This window comes from Daphnia pulex, chromosome 5, assembly GCF_021134715.1.
Source record: "Daphnia pulex isolate KAP4 chromosome 5, ASM2113471v1".
In the NCBI taxonomy this organism is placed as follows: Eukaryota; Metazoa; Arthropoda; class Branchiopoda; order Diplostraca; family Daphniidae; genus Daphnia; species Daphnia pulex.
The window spans coordinates 4,952,112-4,969,848 of record NC_060021.1 but is presented as its reverse complement, the minus strand read 5'-3'; the positions used below and the strand labels follow the sequence as shown (position 1 = coordinate 4,969,848).

The following is a 17,737-nucleotide window of genomic DNA, read 5'->3' as shown; positions in this document are numbered from 1 at the left end:
AAGCCAAACCAAAGCCAAACATACTGAAAAACTGAAAAATGTAGGGGGGGGGGCAGTGGAACGCTGAGGGAAAAACTGAAAAATTTCTGTCCCGGCCCTTCCCGCCCTGCCGCTGGTCATCCCAGGAATTTAAAAAAGAAAAAAATGTAATAAAATTAAATAAAAAAACATTCTTACCTAAGGGCTGTGGCAGTCACAAATACACTCCATGCAAACGCGATGACAATTGCACACACATGCACATACGCAACTGTCACATTTCTTAGCGGGAACCAAAAAAAAGTTAAAACAAATAAACTCGAAAAAAAGTATAAAAACTTACACATTATTGGAGTCTTGCTTTGGTCAGGGGGTTTGGCAGCTTCATCATCCACCTCTTGTTGTTGTTGTGGCTCGGGAGCTTCCTCTTGTTCATCAGTATCTTCAGGCACGTTCAGTTGAACATGAATTTCAACTTGTGGCTGTGGTCCTTGCTCTTCAATTGCACGTAGGACAGCATTAAAGATGACGCCAAAATTCAGCCTCGTGCCTCTTATCCCTCTCTTGTTGGACCTTCTACGTGGCAATTATTTAAGCACGAACAAATTTAACATAATAACATAACTAACTATCTACTATTATAACTACATTGACAGGATCACAGGAAGGACGCCACGCGAAAACAGCGTGTGGTGGTGATGGTAAGGAGGGGTAAGAAAGGAGAGAAGGAGAAAGGAAAACACAAAAGGTATAAAAACAAACAAACAAAATCAACAGAAATGCAAACAAACAAAACTCACCTTAAAAGCGTGAATAGTTGTGTTTCAATTTATAGAACATTAAAACGCAAAGGCGTATCTGAGCTAATAAAAATAAAAATTAAGAAATGATCCTGTTTATTTTTGCGGCATGAAAACCAAACCAAAGCCAAACATACTGAAAAATGTAGGGGGGGGGGCAGTGGAACGATGAGGGAAAAACTAAAAAAATTTCTGGCCCGGCCCTTCCCGCCCTGTCGCTGATTATCCTGAATAAAAAACAGAAAACAAATGTAATTAAAATATAAAAAAAATACCCAAACATTCTTACCTGAATTAAGGGCTGTGACAGTCGCAGTGGCACTCCTTGCACTTCCTGTGACAGTTGCAAGCACAGTTGCATCCACATTTGTCACACTTCTTAGTTGGCGTACCTACAAAAAAAAAGGTTAAAACAAATAAAAATTATGAAAACATTTTAGACTTACAGATAGTGTTGGGCTTGGCGGTGGTATCTTCTATCTCATCTTGCTGCGGTAGGTTGACCTCAACTGAAACTTCAACATTGGGTTCAGTGGGTTCGTCATCTTGTGGTTGGCCAATGAGCTACTGGGCTGCTCGAAAAATGAGACCAAAATTGATCTTCATTCCTCTCAAGCCTCTCTTGTTATTCCGCTTGCGTGGAATCTGAAAAAAAAAAATTAAATTACAGTTATTATTTAAGACCGGTTTACAAATTTTACATTATAACTCACTAAATCTACTATTATCAATACTTTGACTATTTGACTAATTATTATGACAGGATCACAGGAAGGATGCATTCAGAAACCAGCATGTGTTAACATGGTAAATTTTACTCGTGCATTATTTCACTTTAATAATATTAATTACATTCTTTAATTAGCAACCCCCAATCTTGGTAGCCGGATGGAACGGACGGAAAGAAGCTTTGGAAGCCATCATCGACATTATGCCAAGAGCACCAAGAGTAAGAGCCAAGCGATCTCAATTCGTCGAGAGGCAAGTCCGAAAAAGAAGACACAACAATGCTCGCCGTCATCTCCGCCGTAACCGTAACCGTTAACAAAAGTCGGGCTAAACAAAATTCGTTTTAAGTTTTTCAAGTCAGTTCAAAATTGCATTTAATTGCATTTAATTGCTTGCGCAAAATAAAAGACTGAAAACTGTACCTGTAAATGTTTTGTTAATATTTATCACACAGTAAACATTACAATATCGAAGTGATTAAACAGATTAAATTTCATAAATAGCAAATATGTTATCAAATAAACACATCAGTCTTTATTTCAATAAGAAACTCGTGTAAATGTGGCAGACCGATGTTACCGGTAAGTGAGAAACCAATCTCCATCAAAGCCGCCAACTACTTGAAGATGGTTAACTCAGCCCGTACTGGGACCTTCACTTTCCAGACCTAAAACCAGACATCAACATAAGAATACTCAAAGGCAAAGTTTAATTTAAGACTTGTTACCTCACTTTTAATAGAAGGCAGCCAGGGCCATGACATACTTGTGCTGATCAACTTCTTTGATTGATTTCATCTGAAAATAAAGAAAACCGTTTTAATGATTTATCAGTTGCTAGGGAGTCACATGTATAGCTATGTTGGTAACGAGTCGCGATATTGAATGAAAAATACACCATATGCAAAACTTTGAAAGCAAAAAATTCGGCTACGAATGTTAAATTAATATGTGTTAAGAAATGGTAATTTACTCTAGTTGCAACACTAAAAATGTGAAAACTTCCCCTTCGATGATGGCTAGCTGCGAACAAATATTTTGCCTCACAAAGGAGGTTTGGAATGGCTGGTGAAGAGAGAGAGGAACGCTGTTAGTGGTCTGCCAATCATCAAAAGGTGCTAACTCGTGCAAGACAGTTCACTATGCCAGGCCTAAATCCAAACATCAAAATTAGAAAGCTCGGAAGCAAAGATGAATAAAAAACTTGACATCTCCCTTTTTATAGAAGGCAGCAATGGCCCTGACGAACTTATGCTGCTCGACGTCTTTGACAGAACTGGTTTCTTCTGAAAAATTATGAAAAGAGGATAACGTTAATAACTTGTCCATCGCTAGGCAAAGTCACAGCAGACCTGGTAACGAGTAGACATAGTTGAACGAAAAACACCACGAAAAAATGTCTGAACTGTAAAATAACAGATGTTAAATTAATTTATTTAAAGAATTAGTACTCAACTGAAAAATGTGCAAACTTCCCCTTCGATGATGGCTGGCTGCGAACAATTTTTTGGCCCGAAAGAGAAGATTTGGCATGGCGTGGAATCCGTGGATGGTGAAGAGAAAGAGGAACTCGAGGGAAGCAATTTTTCGTTGCATTTGCAGTTTATTAGTTTAAAGATGATTTAAATTTAAAACTCAAATAAATTAGTTGCAATATTTCAAAATTGTTATTTCAACATTATTTTTTTAGAAATTATTCAATCGGGATCGAATAATTCCAATATATTCAATAAATTGAAACTTTGAAGAGTGGAGAGCGCGTGGTGTTGCTGATTAGCACTTGACCCCGGAATTTAAAGGGGATATAAGATGTTAAGAGACAACAACATTGAACTTCAAAATGTTCGAAGGAAAAAAGCGAGGAAAAAAGAGTTGATCTAAGATTTATTTACTGAGGATGAAATGGTTTCTGTAGGTTTGAGAACCGCATTTAATGAACATTTATTTGAAAAACCAGAACAAGATGCAAACACAGCTTTAACAGAGCTAGACAAAGGTAGTTTACATGTTTTAAACGGCTAGCTGACTATTTCCATGGTGAAATTTTATTTATGTTAATGACAGCTTCCGATAATAATTATCCAAATCATTCACAAATTTTCAGGGTTACGCTCTGTGAGGCCATTATTTGTTTCCCTAGACTTTTTGAGAAGTACCCATTCCCGATTCTGATAAATTCTGCATTACTAAAGCTGGAAGAGGTCTTCAGGTCAAGGTATGAATTTACGAGTGTTAATTTTTGTTTATCATTTCCAATCTATAAACCATTTGCCTTTCTTTAGAACAAATTTACCAAGACTGTGTTCTCATAGTCTGCCAGCAAAGTGAAAAGCATCTAGACAAGATCCTCAATGTGGATGAATTTGTAAAAAGAATATTCCCAGTTATTTATTCCAATGATCTAGTACTTTTGCAAATTATCATTGTTTTTTATCAATTAAATATTAATTCTGTTTTATGGTTAGATTGCAAGATCTCTGGACTCTGGCACTGAGAACTTCGGGAAGTATGGCAATTATCATTTCTGATCGGAAATCATTGCATTACAGCATTCGCGACAGTTTGGACAACACACAATACTCCCCTGTCGAGTTAGAGGCAGCCATCTACGCGGCATCCAAGTTTGCCGCACAGTCTCGAACCTTTTCCGTCAACATGTGCAGCAAAATTGTCGAGATGATTCAGGGACTGGTCACACCTGTAAATATCAAGCTCAAGCTCATCCCCATCTTGTAGTACATGCACCATGTTGCTCACTTGGCCGCCATGGTTCGAAGTTTGTGCACACAGCTCTTGCCCAGCTACCCTGCCCAATATTTCGTCTGTGTGACACTATACACACTGACGCTGCTGGCTAGTGAAACTCTGGTCAAAATCCCTTAGCAGCTACTCCTGCTTCTAGAATATTTGTGCGATTCCAGGACTGTCCAGGCTCAAGTTTTGTCTGACTTAAAATTTTGGTTGTTAAAGGCGCTCATCCTCCATCATTGGCCTACTGCTAGATCAACCTCACCCCGAATTGCAGAGAAGAACGCTGGACTTTCTAGTAACCCGCTAGCCATGGCTGTTTTATCCTGCCAATTGTTTTATTATCCTCAAAGCTGGTAATTTAATTTTAAAATTCAAGATACCTTTTTGTCGATTTCACCCAGTATTTTGATTCCATAATTTTAGATACAAAGTTGCTCTTGATGGGGAATCAGTGTTGCTACAGTTGCGACCGGTCTGTTGCAGCGAAAGCAGTTCAGCTACTTGTCCAACTATAGCAGTTATATCTAGCAAACAAGATTCTTGGTCGTCTTCAGTGCCCGATTTAAGCCAAGACGCTGCCCTAGCTGTCGAATCGCTCATATTGGGCCTCTGCTTGGCGGGAAAGACCGAAGAGAGGGAACTCAAGATTGCGTTGACATCAGCCGTCCAGCTGAGTCGTGTCGCCGGACCAGAAATCAGGGACACCATCATTGATTGCCTCACTCGCCTTTTGCTTCAATCTTCCGGTTCCACGTTAGTCCTGCTGTGCCAGGCCCTGGCTGCCATCGGAGACACCCAACCGTCCGTCATTGTACCAGCATTGGTTGACATCATGTCAATGCTCAAGAAACTCACCGTTCAAAGCGATCAAGAGTTGTTGGCAATTCCTTTGTTGTGCGTTCTCATGTTCCAGACGCACGCCTCTCATTGTTGGTCTCAACAGGCCAGCGAAGTGGTCCACGAAGTCATCTTTAGGGTCAACTTGTGGGTGGCTTTCCGAATCGCCCGCTCTGCCACAAGGTATAATTCCTTGCTTTAAATGTTTTCAATCCAGTCAATAATTAATTTCTTATTTGGTTCTTATAAGATACGGTCACCATTCCATTGCCCACAATATACTGGATCCCTTGCTGGGTCACATTTTGACAAAGCATCTCTACTTTTGGATTCAAGGATTGCGCGATTTCACCCTGGCCGAATCTCACCTGAGTTGCGGCACTGGATCCGATGCTGTAGCCGTTTCTCTCATAGAAAGATTAGTGTTGGCCTCGAAGCTTTATCTGCAAGGATTGTCTTCACTGAAGGCAGCCACCAGCCCCGTTCTTCAGTTTCAAGCCGAATTCGGCCGATTGCGAGTCGAATTCCTGTCGGCGTGCTCTCAACTTGTCCAGGCTTGTCGAACGCTTCAGACAGCCCCGCCGTCGGCCATCGCTCACGCCGTAGTGGCTGCCACCCGAGAGAGACGAACTGCAGCGCTGCGGTCGAATTACTCACCAGCTGAGGAAGTCGGTGTTGGTGCTCCGGCAGGTGGCCGAAGTCTGTCCAAGCTGGGACAGAGCGCCTTCGACGCCGACCAGGAGAGCCTCACGAATTTGCAGCTATAAAAACAGACGGCCTTGATCATGACCCAGACGGTCGAGTCCACCTACCTCCGGGCGTCTCAGCAAGGCGTTATGACTGTCGAAGACGATTTGCCCATGATCAACAAGACGGTGCAAGAAGATCACGTCGCTGTGCGGAGTATGGCCACTCGATGCGCTGAAGCTGTCCATCTCGTAAGACGTTTCCGCGATGGCAACCCTGATTTGAAACTTATTAATCACTTGGTATGATCCTTTTTCACATCCGTAACACTATTTAAAATCTAATTATTCTTCTTTAATCTGTTAGAACGTTGGATGCATCTTGGATTGCTTGAAGTTACTCATAGAAACACCTCTTTGCTTTCCGAGGTTCATGCTCCAGACTCTGCAGACCACTTCCATCAAGGTAAAGTGAATGATTTATAAGATTAGTGAATTGATAATTGAACTTCATTTTGTATATACCCTAAACAGTTGGCGGTGAGCCCTCAGCCGAGAGTAGCCGGAGAGGCGATAACGACAACCATTGGCTCGCAGTTGGCCGTTAAAGTGGAAGGTATTGTCCAGGTTACTTCCAGCCCGCGATATTTTGGACGGAGAGTACGTCCGAGTCGTTCAAGTGACAATACAATAGAATCCTACTACCCGACAGTCGGATCGGATGACAAGGTATAGAACCGGTTGCCACTCGCGCCAACGGGAGAAAAATAAAAATAACGAAACAACGCAACAAAAACAACAACCCGCCAGGTGGCAGTTATCGGTCCGTGACCGAGCCCGAGTGAAATTTCTTTTCGGCGTGCACACATAGTAGAAACGGAACGAAAGAAATGGAAAAAGCCAAATAATAGAAAAGGGAATCAAATAAAACAAGATTAGGCGATTGAGCCAGCGAGGAGGAGAGAGAGAGAGAAATGTTACTCGCTGGCCGAGTTCATCGAGGAGTACGGCATTGTCAACGGCATTTATCGATTGTCGGGTCACCTCCAACATCCAAAAGCTCAGGTGAATTGCCGTCAATTGCCTTTTCTTTCTGTTTTAACTTCCGGCTCCGTTTCGTTTTAACTAGCCTACCCCGCAATTTACCCATATAGCGAGGAGGAGCGCCTCCAGATGGATTGTGTTTGCGGAGAGATTGGGCAGGGAGGGAAATCTCGACGGTGAAGAATGGTAAACATGTCCGATAAGAAAGAAACCTGTTTCTCGACATGCTGATGACCTGATAGCGTGTGACGCAAGTTCCTTTTTTGTTTGTCCCGCGAAAAATATTTCTCCATTTTGATTCCCCCCTTCCAATTGGTGTGACGTGTCAGCTCCCGTTTTGCACTCTCGACTGGCTGGAAAACTTTCTAAATTATTTTCCGTCCGTCATTCTGATTTGATTTTTCTTTTTTGGTTATCCACTTAGAAATGCTTTTGACGAGGACAGGGTGGGTGCCGGCTCTGGTGGAGGACGAGGCCATCCGACAGGATATGCAAGTCGTTTCCTCGCTGCTCAAAATGTATTTCCGCGAGCTGCCCAACCCGCTGTGCACCATCCAGCTCTACGACCAGTTCGTCAACGCCGTCCAGGGACCTGATCATCTCAGAGTGGTTTGAATGTTCGAGGTAAGGAACCTGAAACCAATCGAATAATAAGACCCATCGATTTTTGTTCACCTACAGTACATTTCCGCTGTTTTTATATCTTTGATCCGAAAATCAATTCGCCATTGCGCAGGTGGTCCAGCAACTGCCGCCGCCTCATTTTCGCACGCTCGAGTACTTGACTCGACATGTGGCGCGGGTGGCAGAAAATAATGCCTCGACGGGCATGACGGCCAAGAATGTGGCCATTGTATGGGCGCCGAATTTGCTGCGTTGCAAAGAACTGGAATTTGGTGGCTTCCAACCGCAACTCGTCGGCCGGCGAGTGCAGCCAACTGACGAGTCCAGCCGAAGCAGCGGCCCGTCACCGCTGAGGGATGGCGAAGATTTTGCTGTGCGATTTGCCGGCGACGGCGGTGACGAGTCGATTCAAGACGGGTCGCTGTCCCGCTGTCACAACCGCTCCGTATCTCACGACTCGTACTTCCGCCTGCTCATGACCAGCCAGACGGGCAGCATACAAGTCGATCCGCTGGACGAGGAGGGCGACGGTCCAGAAGCCAGCGCACGTCAGCCAGGACAGACAAAAGACGCCATTTACGCTGAGATCTCAAAATCCGGAACCAAAAGTAAATTTATCTCTCCTTTCCATTTATGATTTGATTTAAGGACGCCCACCACCAATCCCTGTCGGACGATGTTATAAAATATTTGAATGGCAAATGCAATTTCAGATTCGAAAGAGGAGACCACACGAACGCGGGGCTCGCCGTCCGCCGAGTCGCCAGGTCTCGAATTCCGTTACAACATGAACCTGACGGCGGTGGAAGACCCCCATTCCGGCAGCTCCAAGATGTCATTGATCTATCTGAGCCATCTGGACGACAGTGAATTGAATATTATGAACAGCCGGGAAATGCTGGCCGTATCCAAGAAGCTGTCTGACGATTCCAGCCGTCCGATTAGCGGCGTTGGCAGTGGGAGCAGCAGCAGCAACAACCACAGCGAGGACGGTAGCTGTGTGAGGAGGGCGCGGCCGGCCAGTGTGGATGATAGCGTCATTGACGACTCGGCCAGGGTCAGTTATATTCATTAAGGTCATTGCGTCGCAGTCGGGGCGGCCATACTAACCTTAATCTGCGCGCCTATTGATTCGTGCAGGGAATGCCCATGAACGCGGAGCAGATTGACGGAAAAGGAAATTGGGCGGCCAGCAATCCTGCCTACGAGCTCTTTTACGTTCAGGCCGAAGTGGACCATCACCGCCACCACAGGATGGATGCTGCTGCCGGCGGCGGACGCTCACCTTCGCCCGACAACACCGACGCCCAGATGCCGGACATGCCCCGCGAAGTGGCCATTGACGGAGACAATGATTCTCTCGTCAATGTAAATTTCTTCTTTATTTTTTTCGCCTTGATTGAAATTCGTTGTTTTAATCACCTTTTTCATCGCTGGCAACAGGCCACCACGGAAGATTACAGCTCGACGGAAGTGCCCGTGGGCTCGGATGATCGCGAGAGCTTCACTTTGCACGGCCTCAATGACGTTTACGAGAACGTCAACGTGGCTGACAAAAGGACGGCCGTCGTCGAAAGGTAAATTCTTCCTTCTCCTTTTACCGGAAACCAATTTAAAATTCCGTTACTTTTTTGTAGCCTTCGACGGACGACTAGTTCACCGGCGGCGGCGGTAGCGTCGGCTGGGGCTGCCTTCGAGAATTTCGCCGATAATCACGCCTTCGCCATGGTGAGAGTCTCTTCGAGGCAAGACGCCACATGCGAAAACGTCATCGATCCAGCCATCGTTGACGAAGAAGAATAGGAGCCCATCGAGCCGCCGGTGGACCAGACTGCCGAACCGGTGGGCGTGTCTTACGAGAACGTGGATCAGGCCAAATACGAGAACATTGAGCAGCAGCAGCAGCAGCAGAACGAGGCGGAGATGACGGCCCAGTCCAATTACGAGAATCTCGTTCAGCCCAGCTACGAAAACATCGACGAAGGAGGCGCTTCCGTTGCGGATGTCGGAGGCGAAAACGACACGATTGACGTCGACGGTGGCGAGACGTACGAAAACGTCGTTCTCAGGGCCACAGCGTCCGGCAACAAGTCCCTGAAAGCCTTGGAAATCGTCAACGTCTACGAGGACGTGATCCCGCCGCCTCCCAGGACGGACGAATCGGAAGAATTCATTTACTATCAGGTGAAAGTGCTGCGTCAATCGATCCAGGAAGTCAACGAGCTTTTGCGTGAAGATCCGACGGTTCTTCAGATCGCCATCGCTGATCTCGGCGACTATCCCGTCAGAAACAACTCGACGACGTCGTCTCCCGTCAAGATGCGCAGCAGCCCTGCCAAGGAAGCGTCCGAATCGACTGCGACGACGCCCGTTTCCTTGCACGAGCGGAAGGATGCCAACAGAACACCCGCAGCTAAAGATTCTCCTTCCTCGTGTGACGCCAGGTTGTCGGCCTTTATCATCAAGGACATTGCCGTCGACGACGCTCCCAAAGCCACCCCGCTCAAAGGCGTCCGTCTCTCGCTGTCGCCCAAGTTGTCGTCGAGTGACGATTCCGACAAACAGGCGGAGTCGAGCCGCAACGTCAAGGAGCAACAGCCGCAGCAGTACCACCTACCTCTATCCGTCTCGCTTCCGAATTTGCTCAATACGAACAACAAAATGGCGTCGCAAAAGCTGCAGACGTTGTCTTCGTTGGCGTCGCCGCTTCACGTGAACACGAGTCTACCTCCCACTTCCACGCCGCTCTAAGATCTCCATCCGGAAAGCGAGTCGGTGTCGAGTAAGCGCCGCTTCGAGTCGCTTCGAGTCGGAAATCGGTCGCGATTTACTCCGCGAGCACCGGATCGGCAACGAAATTGAAAATTCCCGACGATCGGAGAGCAATCTCCTCCAGTCGTCCGAGCCAACTTCGCCGGCCAGGCGTCTGTCGACATCAGAATCGTCGTCTTCGTTGAAATCCGGTCACGAGGGCAAACCTTACGAAGAAGAAATTCAAAAAATATTCAGCAAACGCCAACGGAAATTCAAAAAGCAAAATCCAGAATCGACGGAAGAATTGACTGTTGCCCTGCAAGATGAGGTGCTGCGAATCAAATCCGTCCAGGCTTCCGGCAAAGTCAAAGCTATCGAAGTCCACGTTTCTACCAAAGGAGAACTCAGGTTGTTGGCATTGTTACGCGGCAATTCGTTCGAGATCCACGTTGTGGATACCAAAGTCTCCAACAAAAATGACGCAACTAAAGTCGGGGCTCTGTCCATCCCCGGACATCGCACAGATGTACGAGCCCTTTGTTTCAGCTCGGACAAGATTGCATTGGCATCAGCCAGTGGCGAGTCATTGAAAATCTGGAACCGAGGCTCCCAGAATTGTATCCGAACAATGGCGTGTGATTACGCCCTGTCGATTCTCTTCGCCACTGGCGACCGCAACGTGATCGTCGCCACGAAGACGGGCAAGCTTCAAATCTTCGACATTGCAGCCGGACGACTGCTGGAAGAAATTCGAGCTCACGAGGGCGAAGCCTGGACTGTGGCCATGAGCCCAGATCTTCGAGGAATAGCCAGTGGAGGCGCCGACAAGAGCGTGAAATTTTGGCAATTTGAATTGGTGGTGGACAAGGCAGTGGAGGAAGAAGATGAGGACGGCCAGATGAGAGGACACGGCGGTAAAAGAATGAGTCTGACCCATACGAAGACGTTACAGTTGGAAGAAGATGTCCTTTGCGTTCGATTTAGCCCCGACCAACGTCTCATTGCGGTTTCTCTGCTCGATTCGACCGTGAAAATTTTCTTTGCCGACACGCTTAAATTCTTTTTGTCACTCTACGGTCACAAGTTCCCCGTTCTCTGTATGGATATTTCTTACGATTCCACTACCATCATCACCGGTGGTGCCGACCGCAACATCAAAATTTGGGGGTTAGTTGGGACACAACAGATGATCAGCGATCTTAAAAATTAATCCCTATTGAATTCTATTAATAGGTTGGACTTTGGCGATTGTCATCGGTCCATTTTCGCTCACGAGGACAGCATCCTGGGATTGCAGTTCGTCTCCAAGACGCATCTCTTTTTCTCCTGCGGCAAGGACGGCAAGCTGAAGCAGTGGGACGCGGACAATTTCGAGAACATCACCACCTTATCGGGTCATCACGGACAAGTGTGGACGCTGGCCGTTAGTGAGGATGGCAAGTACGTCAGCACGGCTGGACACGATCGCTCTATTCGTTTATGGGAGCGCACCCAGGAACCGCTGGTGCTCGAGGATGAACGCAAGACTCAGCGTGAAACTGAAGCCGACCAGGTTTTTCTTTCTTTCTTTTTGGTCTTGTTTTCTTTTTTTTTCTTTTTTTCCCCTCCCGATTTGCCGCTAGAAAAAACTTGCTCCCATTCCACTTGAATTATTCCAATTGGCGTTTGGGGGCAACCTTTATTTTACAAATCGGTTAATAATATTCGCAACATTCCCCCATAGCCTCGAGCCTTTCAAATTGCACGAACCATAGAAACATTCAATTCCGCCGAAAATAATTGAGACCGAGGAGTTATTTTTGGCCCCGCCGGCAAAGAGAAAGGCTGGGCCATTGCTCTCGTGTTTCTTGTGAAATAATAAACTACCATCATGATTTCGCCCCCTATTTTCATTGATTTGTATTGATTTGTCCTTTTGTTATTTTTATCTGCGATTTTGTCAGGCATTGGCTCTTGGCGAGGATCGGGTGATGCCCGGCATCAAGGCGGGCGAGGAAACCTCCCTGCCCGGCCGCAAAACGGTGGAAACTGAACGGGCAGCCGAGAGGATCATGGAAGCTGTCGAAGTTCACAAGAAAGTCTCGCAGCAGTTGGCCGAGTACCGTGAAAAAATCGATCTTCATCAGCAATCCGGCCGGAATGCCAGTGAAGCTCCCGCCGCTCCTCAACTCCATCCGTTGATGGTGGCGTACGACACGACTGATCCCGACAGGTATTTGTTGAAGGTGTTGCGCCAGGTGAAATCCAGCGAAGTGGAGGAAGCTCTTCTGGTGCTGCCCTTCCATTACGTCGGCAGCCTGTTGTCCCTGCTGGATCAGTTGCTAGAAAAAGGCTGGGAAACGGAATTGGTGATGAGGATCCTGCTCTTCCTCGTTCGTCTCCACCACGGCCCCCTGTCCAACACTCCTTCCCTGCTGCCGATCCTGAACCGACTGCAAGGAGTGGCCCGCAAACGCGTGGATCAAGTCCGCGATCACATCGGCTTCAACTTGGCCGGACTTCAGTACCTGCACCGAGAACTGGAAGAACGCGAGGCCGTACAGTTATTCGCCGACGCTTCCGACCGTGTCAAGCAGAAACGCAAGCAACGCCGCAACAAAGACAAAGCCAAACAAAGGGCCATTCTGACACTGTAAAATTATGGAAAATAAATAATGACAGAAAAAAAAGAGAAAATTTCAATAAAAAAAAAGTTAATGAAATGAAAAGAAATCATTTTTGTAGGGAAAAGTAAGAGAAAAAGAAGGGGATGGAAAACATTAGTCATTTTGGGTCGGTTGGTAAGAAAAAAGGGGAAAATTCCCTTGGAAAGAAACGATAAATTTAAGGCAACAAAAAACTGTCACGAAGAAATGTGTCAGCGACTTAGGAAAGAAAAAATAAAGTTGGAAATGTTAACGACCCGGTTGACGACGTCTATCGTCTTGATCAAGTCAAGAAAAATTTTGTCGAGTGTAAAATAATTGAATTGTTTTGTGACGATTCATTTGTGTTTCTCTGTTGAAAAAGTAGCGTTGGTTGCTCATCATTTTCATCATTAATGTGACTGACGACATCAAACTTTGTTTGTGTTTAACGAAGTGTGTAGTCAGCAGAGAGAGAGGAGAGAGGAGAGAAGATGTGGGTCTTTTGCAGGTACTAACTAGGAGAAAACGTCCCAGAGACTGGGGGATTGAGAAAATGAGGCGGCGTCGACTGACCTGTTGACCTACTGAGACTTGAAATATGAAAAGGCAACCAGGAGAAGAGTAGTGGACAGACGGGATTGTAGCCCCGGATGTCTGCCTGCGCACTGCCCTATGCTTGCCTTTAACTTACATTTTACATCTCCCTCCTCTCTATATATACCGTATCTTCCTTGGTTTATGAATTGTAGTAGTACAGCTACTTTAGTTTGTCTTTTTATCTTGTTCTAACCCCCTAAAAAAGAAACTCGAGGTCTTCTGCGTCGTCGTGTCTTCTCTTTCCTTCCTTTCTCCCCCGTTTTTTTCCCCCTTTATTTGGTTTCGTTTTGTTTTCTCGTATTATTATTATTCCCTCTCTTTTGAGACTCGTTTCTTCGAAGGTAAAGGTGATTGGAGTTGTGTACGGTACGGCATTCCCGGAAATGAGCACACACACCGGTTCTTTTCGCTTCGCTAATAGGAAAAAGAGCTAGGTTGATAGTTACCAACATTTAACTTTGTCAATGTTTTATTTTCGTGTTCGGATAAATTGTCGTATCATCTTTTCCTTCATGTGAGAAAAACAAATAATAAATCTTGGCCAGCCGAGAGAAAACCTGGTGGACCCGATACCGAATCAACAGCACAAGGTGTTGTAGACACACCAGGTAGAAGACAAAGAAATCACCGCTAAAAGAGTTAAGCAGCGCGTGTATTATATACAAAGGTAAGGTTACTACTATCAACCCAGTGCCCGGTGTTTCGATCCTCTTATGCACATTCAAGTCAGTTAGTCCATATATTATATTTTTTATTTTAACAACCTTCTTTTTTTTCTTTTTCGTTTCCATGTGTTTGTATATGCTGACCACACGGACCACCTGTCTTTCTAGCTCTTGGGTTGTGCGCCAGCGTGTTCCCCTTTTCTCTTCCATCTCCTTTTTATTCTCTCTCTCTCTCTCTCTCTCTCTTCATTCTCCTTCTCGTAGTGTAGTGGTGGTTTTCTTTTTTTCCGAGTTTTTCGCCCATCCATTCGGGGGTCCGTCCTGTTGGTTGGCGTACGCGCCCCTTAAACTATCTCGTCGACGAGTACCGCTCTGCGGCTCTGCCGACACTCAGTCCACGTTGAGCCGTGGGGCACTTCACAACTCCCCACAACCGCTCCTCTCTTCTCGTTTCCTTCCTCTCGACAACAATGATCCGCGGTGCGTGCGTTCCAGTCACCACCCGCCCCCTTTGTTTTGTAAACAAAAGGAAACACACACACACAAAAAAAGCAGTAGATTTTCTCGTTTAAATGTAATCACCACTAGAGAAGCAGAAACCGACGAACATTTGGAAGACGGCGAAGAAAATGTCATTGCATCCGAAACTATCAAAATCTTACATCCGCTAGAGTGGGAGGAGGGATACCTGAAGGCAGTAGAAGAATTGGATTTGTCGTTACCTTTGCAAATGACAGACGCTCAGTGGTTATTTGAAATCAGAGAATGTTCTTTATTCATCAACAAAGTATGGAAACCAATGCTCAAGGATCTGCAAGGCATCAAAGGCTGTGTCGTTTTCATGGACGCCATGGATTCAACGGTGTCGGAGAGGTATCCATTGTGCAAAGAAGATTTTCACGTCCTTGTATGCGAATGTGCCTCCGAATGGAAGGTGAGCCATTAAATTTTTAATAATTTTTAATAATTTAATTTTTTTAATTTTTAATTATTTCCGCAAAGGACTTGGCTCGCACTGTTACCGAAGGCACCGCATCATTTCAGCAGATGGAGAAATTATCAGGATATCACCCGATCCCGATGTTCTTTCGCGAAAACATTTACACGGCATTGTATTCGAAGGTGTTTCTGGAGCTTACAGAAAAATTAAAACCCATCAAGCGCTGCGACACTTTATTAGTTCATTCGTGACGGCCCTTCGGTTCTTCACCATCCGCGAAAGAGGACCAATAGAAAATATGTATCATTTTTTCCAGAGTAATTTGTTGAATCAGTGGGAAACAACGACTCTGGCGCAAATCACAGAAAAAGGAATCCTCAGGACATTGCAGAAAGATCTCAACATCGATTCAGAACGGCCAGAAACCTGAGAGGCGATGCAGTTTGTTAGTTCTTTAGTAACGAACGGAAATTCTTCCCCTCTTATTGAATGGCTGAGAAGGAAAAACGAAAATGACATGGAAGCCATGGGGAAAATTCTACAGGGCACTTTGCTTGATGCATACGGTAATAATTCTATTAAAGTTATTTCTTCATTTGATCAAAATCTATTAATGCTGTCCGTCTTGCAGGTAAACTCAACTCTCAAGACACTTTTGACTCGAATCAAACCTTTTCTCCAGAAAAAGTTCAAAACGTACTGCGATCTATTGAAAGTTGCTCGGGTTTCTGAAGAACGTTTTGCCCATCGCCTTTCTGGGTGCGTTCAGCCGATTGATTGCAAATGGCTGGCTAATATGCTTCCCGAAATTCAAGCTGGTGTTCGCGCCAGTATAATTTCACCCTCTGAAGATGCCAAAGAAAAACTGCCCAAGCTCCGCACAGTTGTTATCGATCCCCACAACGAATCCTACTCGATGGAAATCCGCTTAGAACCGACAGGATCGCTTTCAATGGAAGATCTCAAACAAGCTTTCCAGCTGCTGGATATGGCAGTGGACATATCTGTGGCGGATTGCAGTCACAATACGGAGGACTTGGTGGGTCAAACCAGACGAAACGTCGGACAAATCGAGCAACTTTCCGAAGTATTTGGTCTTCTTTTCGCTTCCGGATGCATCTCTTATACTTTCCGTAAGCGGATCGTCATTGAATTGGCTGATTTGGAAAAGGAGATTGATGGACTGAGTGCCAAGCTTGCAGAATGGAATCAACGGTGGAAGGAAATCGAAGAAATGTCTCTTTTAGCGCTCTTCTCTCGCGGTTACCTTCTCCAGTTGGCCGATTTGATTGGCCGGAACAGAATAGCAGATGTCCTCTCAATCTTGAGAATTCTACTGCCTTCGGCGACAGTAAAAATGGAAACACTAGTCAATCAACTGATTCAAGAAGCCCCTCGCATCAGCGACACAACGGGTTGGCTGTCAACCCGGCTCAGCTGTTTCAAATTCTTCGCGATCTACACCGACTTATTGAAGCCGAGTTCCACGAGAGAATTCACGATCTCGCCCTCCCGGCATTCCTCATCTCTTACGGTCGAACGTTAAAGTCTCATTTTATCGACAAATCAGTCGTCATCTTAAACGTTTCCCGAGAACTACTAGTCGGAAGTGCCTTGGCCGCCTACATCTTACTGACTCGCCAATCATTAGAGCCCAACCGAATCCTTTTCGTGACGACAAACACGGACAAGCTGGAAGTCGAACGATTCATGAAACTTTGGTCTGTAGCTAATGTTGATGACGATGACGATGATGATGTGACTATGTTGATGACTCAGGCCGATTTACACGCATTGCTTAAGAGTACGTCATTGAACTTGTGATTCTCCTGAAGAACTTGCTAAAGGCGAATACATTTTGGTTAGCAATCATTTTGAATGCTTTATTTGTTTGTTTTGTTCCCTTTTTTCTAATTGTTTTTTTTTGCCTCGTCATTCGGCCAAGGCAAAGATGATCTACTCTGTAGAACCTTGGCATCCGCCCAATCCCGATTTAATCCGTCCGCTATTCTCTAGAAAAAAGGTAAACATAGCTTCGATTCCTTTTCCACAGTAAGTTTGAAAATTGGTTGATAGGTGGCGTGGCGACTAGTTTGTGGTTGGTATTGAAATTTCTCTGATTATCGATTATCGCTATGCCTTTAGTGTTTTAGGTGATTCCAGGTTCTACTTTGGACATTTATTATTTAAGTCCGAATGGTCATTATTAAATTTAAAAAAAACATTTAGGTAAATTTCTGTGTCTAACAATCATAACTTATTTTATTTATTGGGTTCTACTGTCCAGTGCTGCAGTCCTAGTGACGGTAATACTTGTTTAAGGTTCTACTGTCCTATCTTACAAATTAATAGTAAAAATTTATTTTTCATTTTTGTTTGCTTGCTGTCTTAAAAAATAGATTTTAATTAATTTGTTCCAGTGCGAAAACAATTGAAATTACGTCATTCTGGCCGCCGTTCTACTGTCTTCTGGTAGCAGTGGCGATAACCGTTTCAAACGCATTTTTTTATGTATTGTATTTTAGTGTCCATTGTCCTGGTTATGGTGACGGTAATACTGACCCTGGGTTCTACTGACTTTCACTTCACAATTAAATACAAAAAATATTGTAAAATTTTGTTTTTGTGTCCATTATTTTTGTAATTTTTTTGTAAAGATGTTGCGTTTTGTAGGTTTCAAGCGTGCCATTCTACTGTCATTGTAG

General features: G+C 45.0%; 4 protein-coding genes across 7 annotated transcripts; all 4 read left to right on the top strand.

Annotated features, from left to right (window-relative positions):
* Window positions 1-3,373: 3,373 nt before the first annotated feature.
* LOC124194989 lies at window positions 3,374-9,252 on the top strand. 4 transcript variants are annotated; one of them, XM_046589418.1, is made up of 14 exons: window positions 3,374-3,503; window positions 3,612-3,722; window positions 3,790-3,911; window positions 3,973-4,611; window positions 4,682-5,278; window positions 5,346-6,084; window positions 6,149-6,247; window positions 6,316-6,510; window positions 7,250-7,449; window positions 7,562-8,057; window positions 8,163-8,506; window positions 8,590-8,817; window positions 8,893-9,026; window positions 9,087-9,252. In XM_046589418.1, exons 9-14 carry the CDS (start codon window positions 7,441-7,443, stop codon window positions 9,250-9,252), a joined length of 1,377 nt encoding a protein of 458 aa, XP_046445374.1. In that variant the 5' UTR covers window positions 3,374-3,503; window positions 3,612-3,722; window positions 3,790-3,911; window positions 3,973-4,611; window positions 4,682-5,278; window positions 5,346-6,084; window positions 6,149-6,247; window positions 6,316-6,510; window positions 7,250-7,440. The 4 variants fall into 4 exon arrangements, with proteins under 4 accessions (XP_046445374.1, XP_046445372.1, XP_046445371.1 ...); XM_046589416.1 differs by having other exon boundaries at window positions 6,316-7,011; XM_046589415.1 differs by having other exon boundaries at window positions 6,316-7,449.
* Window positions 3,410-5,862, top strand: LOC124194810 (integrator complex subunit 7-like). Its single transcript, XM_046589196.1, has 5 exons — window positions 3,410-3,503; window positions 3,572-3,722; window positions 3,973-4,239; window positions 4,682-5,278; window positions 5,346-5,862. Exons 1-5 carry the CDS (start codon window positions 3,410-3,412, stop codon window positions 5,860-5,862), a joined length of 1,626 nt encoding a protein of 541 aa, XP_046445152.1.
* A 1,351-nt stretch (window positions 9,253-10,603) lies between the features above and the next one.
* LOC124194988 (WD repeat-containing protein 3-like) lies at window positions 10,604-14,645 on the top strand. The gene is made up of 4 exons (XM_046589414.1): window positions 10,604-11,370; window positions 11,437-11,755; window positions 12,147-14,094; window positions 14,261-14,645. Exons 1-3 carry the CDS (start codon window positions 10,832-10,834, stop codon window positions 12,837-12,839), a joined length of 1,551 nt encoding a protein of 516 aa, XP_046445370.1. The 5' UTR covers window positions 10,604-10,831; the 3' UTR covers window positions 12,840-14,094; window positions 14,261-14,645.
* Window positions 14,226-16,904, top strand: LOC124194990. Its single transcript, XM_046589420.1, has 3 exons — window positions 14,226-15,026; window positions 15,095-15,598; window positions 15,664-16,904. Exons 1-2 carry the CDS (start codon window positions 14,229-14,231, stop codon window positions 15,281-15,283), a joined length of 987 nt encoding a protein of 328 aa, XP_046445376.1. The 5' UTR covers window positions 14,226-14,228; the 3' UTR covers window positions 15,284-15,598; window positions 15,664-16,904.
* Window positions 16,905-17,737: the final 833 nt, after the last annotated feature.

Bases quoted from the DNA above. Each gene is read 5' to 3' on its own strand.
- LOC124194810 (XM_046589196.1), top strand. From the start codon at position 3,410: ATGGTTTCTGTAGGTTTGAGAACCGCATTTAATGAACATTTATTTGAA. The intron at 3,723-3,972 runs GTATGAATTTAC...TTTTATGGTTAG, and splicing joins GAAGAGGTCTTCAGGTCAAG to ATTGCAAGATCTCTGGACTC. The intron at 5,279-5,345 runs GTATAATTCCTT...GGTTCTTATAAG, and splicing joins ATCGCCCGCTCTGCCACAAG to ATACGGTCACCATTCCATTG.
- LOC124194989 (XM_046589418.1), top strand. The intron at 8,058-8,162 runs GTAAATTTATCT...ATGCAATTTCAG, and splicing joins CTCAAAATCCGGAACCAAAA to ATTCGAAAGAGGAGACCACA. The intron at 9,027-9,086 runs GTAAATTCTTCC...ACTTTTTTGTAG, and splicing joins AGGACGGCCGTCGTCGAAAG to CCTTCGACGGACGACTAGTT.
- LOC124194988 (XM_046589414.1), top strand. From the start codon at position 10,832: ATGGCGTGTGATTACGCCCTGTCGATTCTCTTCGCCACTGGCGACCGC. The intron at 11,371-11,436 runs GTTAGTTGGGAC...TTCTATTAATAG, and splicing joins CGCAACATCAAAATTTGGGG to GTTGGACTTTGGCGATTGTC. The intron at 11,756-12,146 runs GTTTTTCTTTCT...CGATTTTGTCAG, and splicing joins GTGAAACTGAAGCCGACCAG to GCATTGGCTCTTGGCGAGGA.
- LOC124194990 (XM_046589420.1), top strand. From the start codon at position 14,229: ATGCTGACCACACGGACCACCTGTCTTTCTAGCTCTTGGGTTGTGCGC. The intron at 15,027-15,094 runs GTGAGCCATTAA...ATTTCCGCAAAG, and splicing joins AATGTGCCTCCGAATGGAAG to GACTTGGCTCGCACTGTTAC.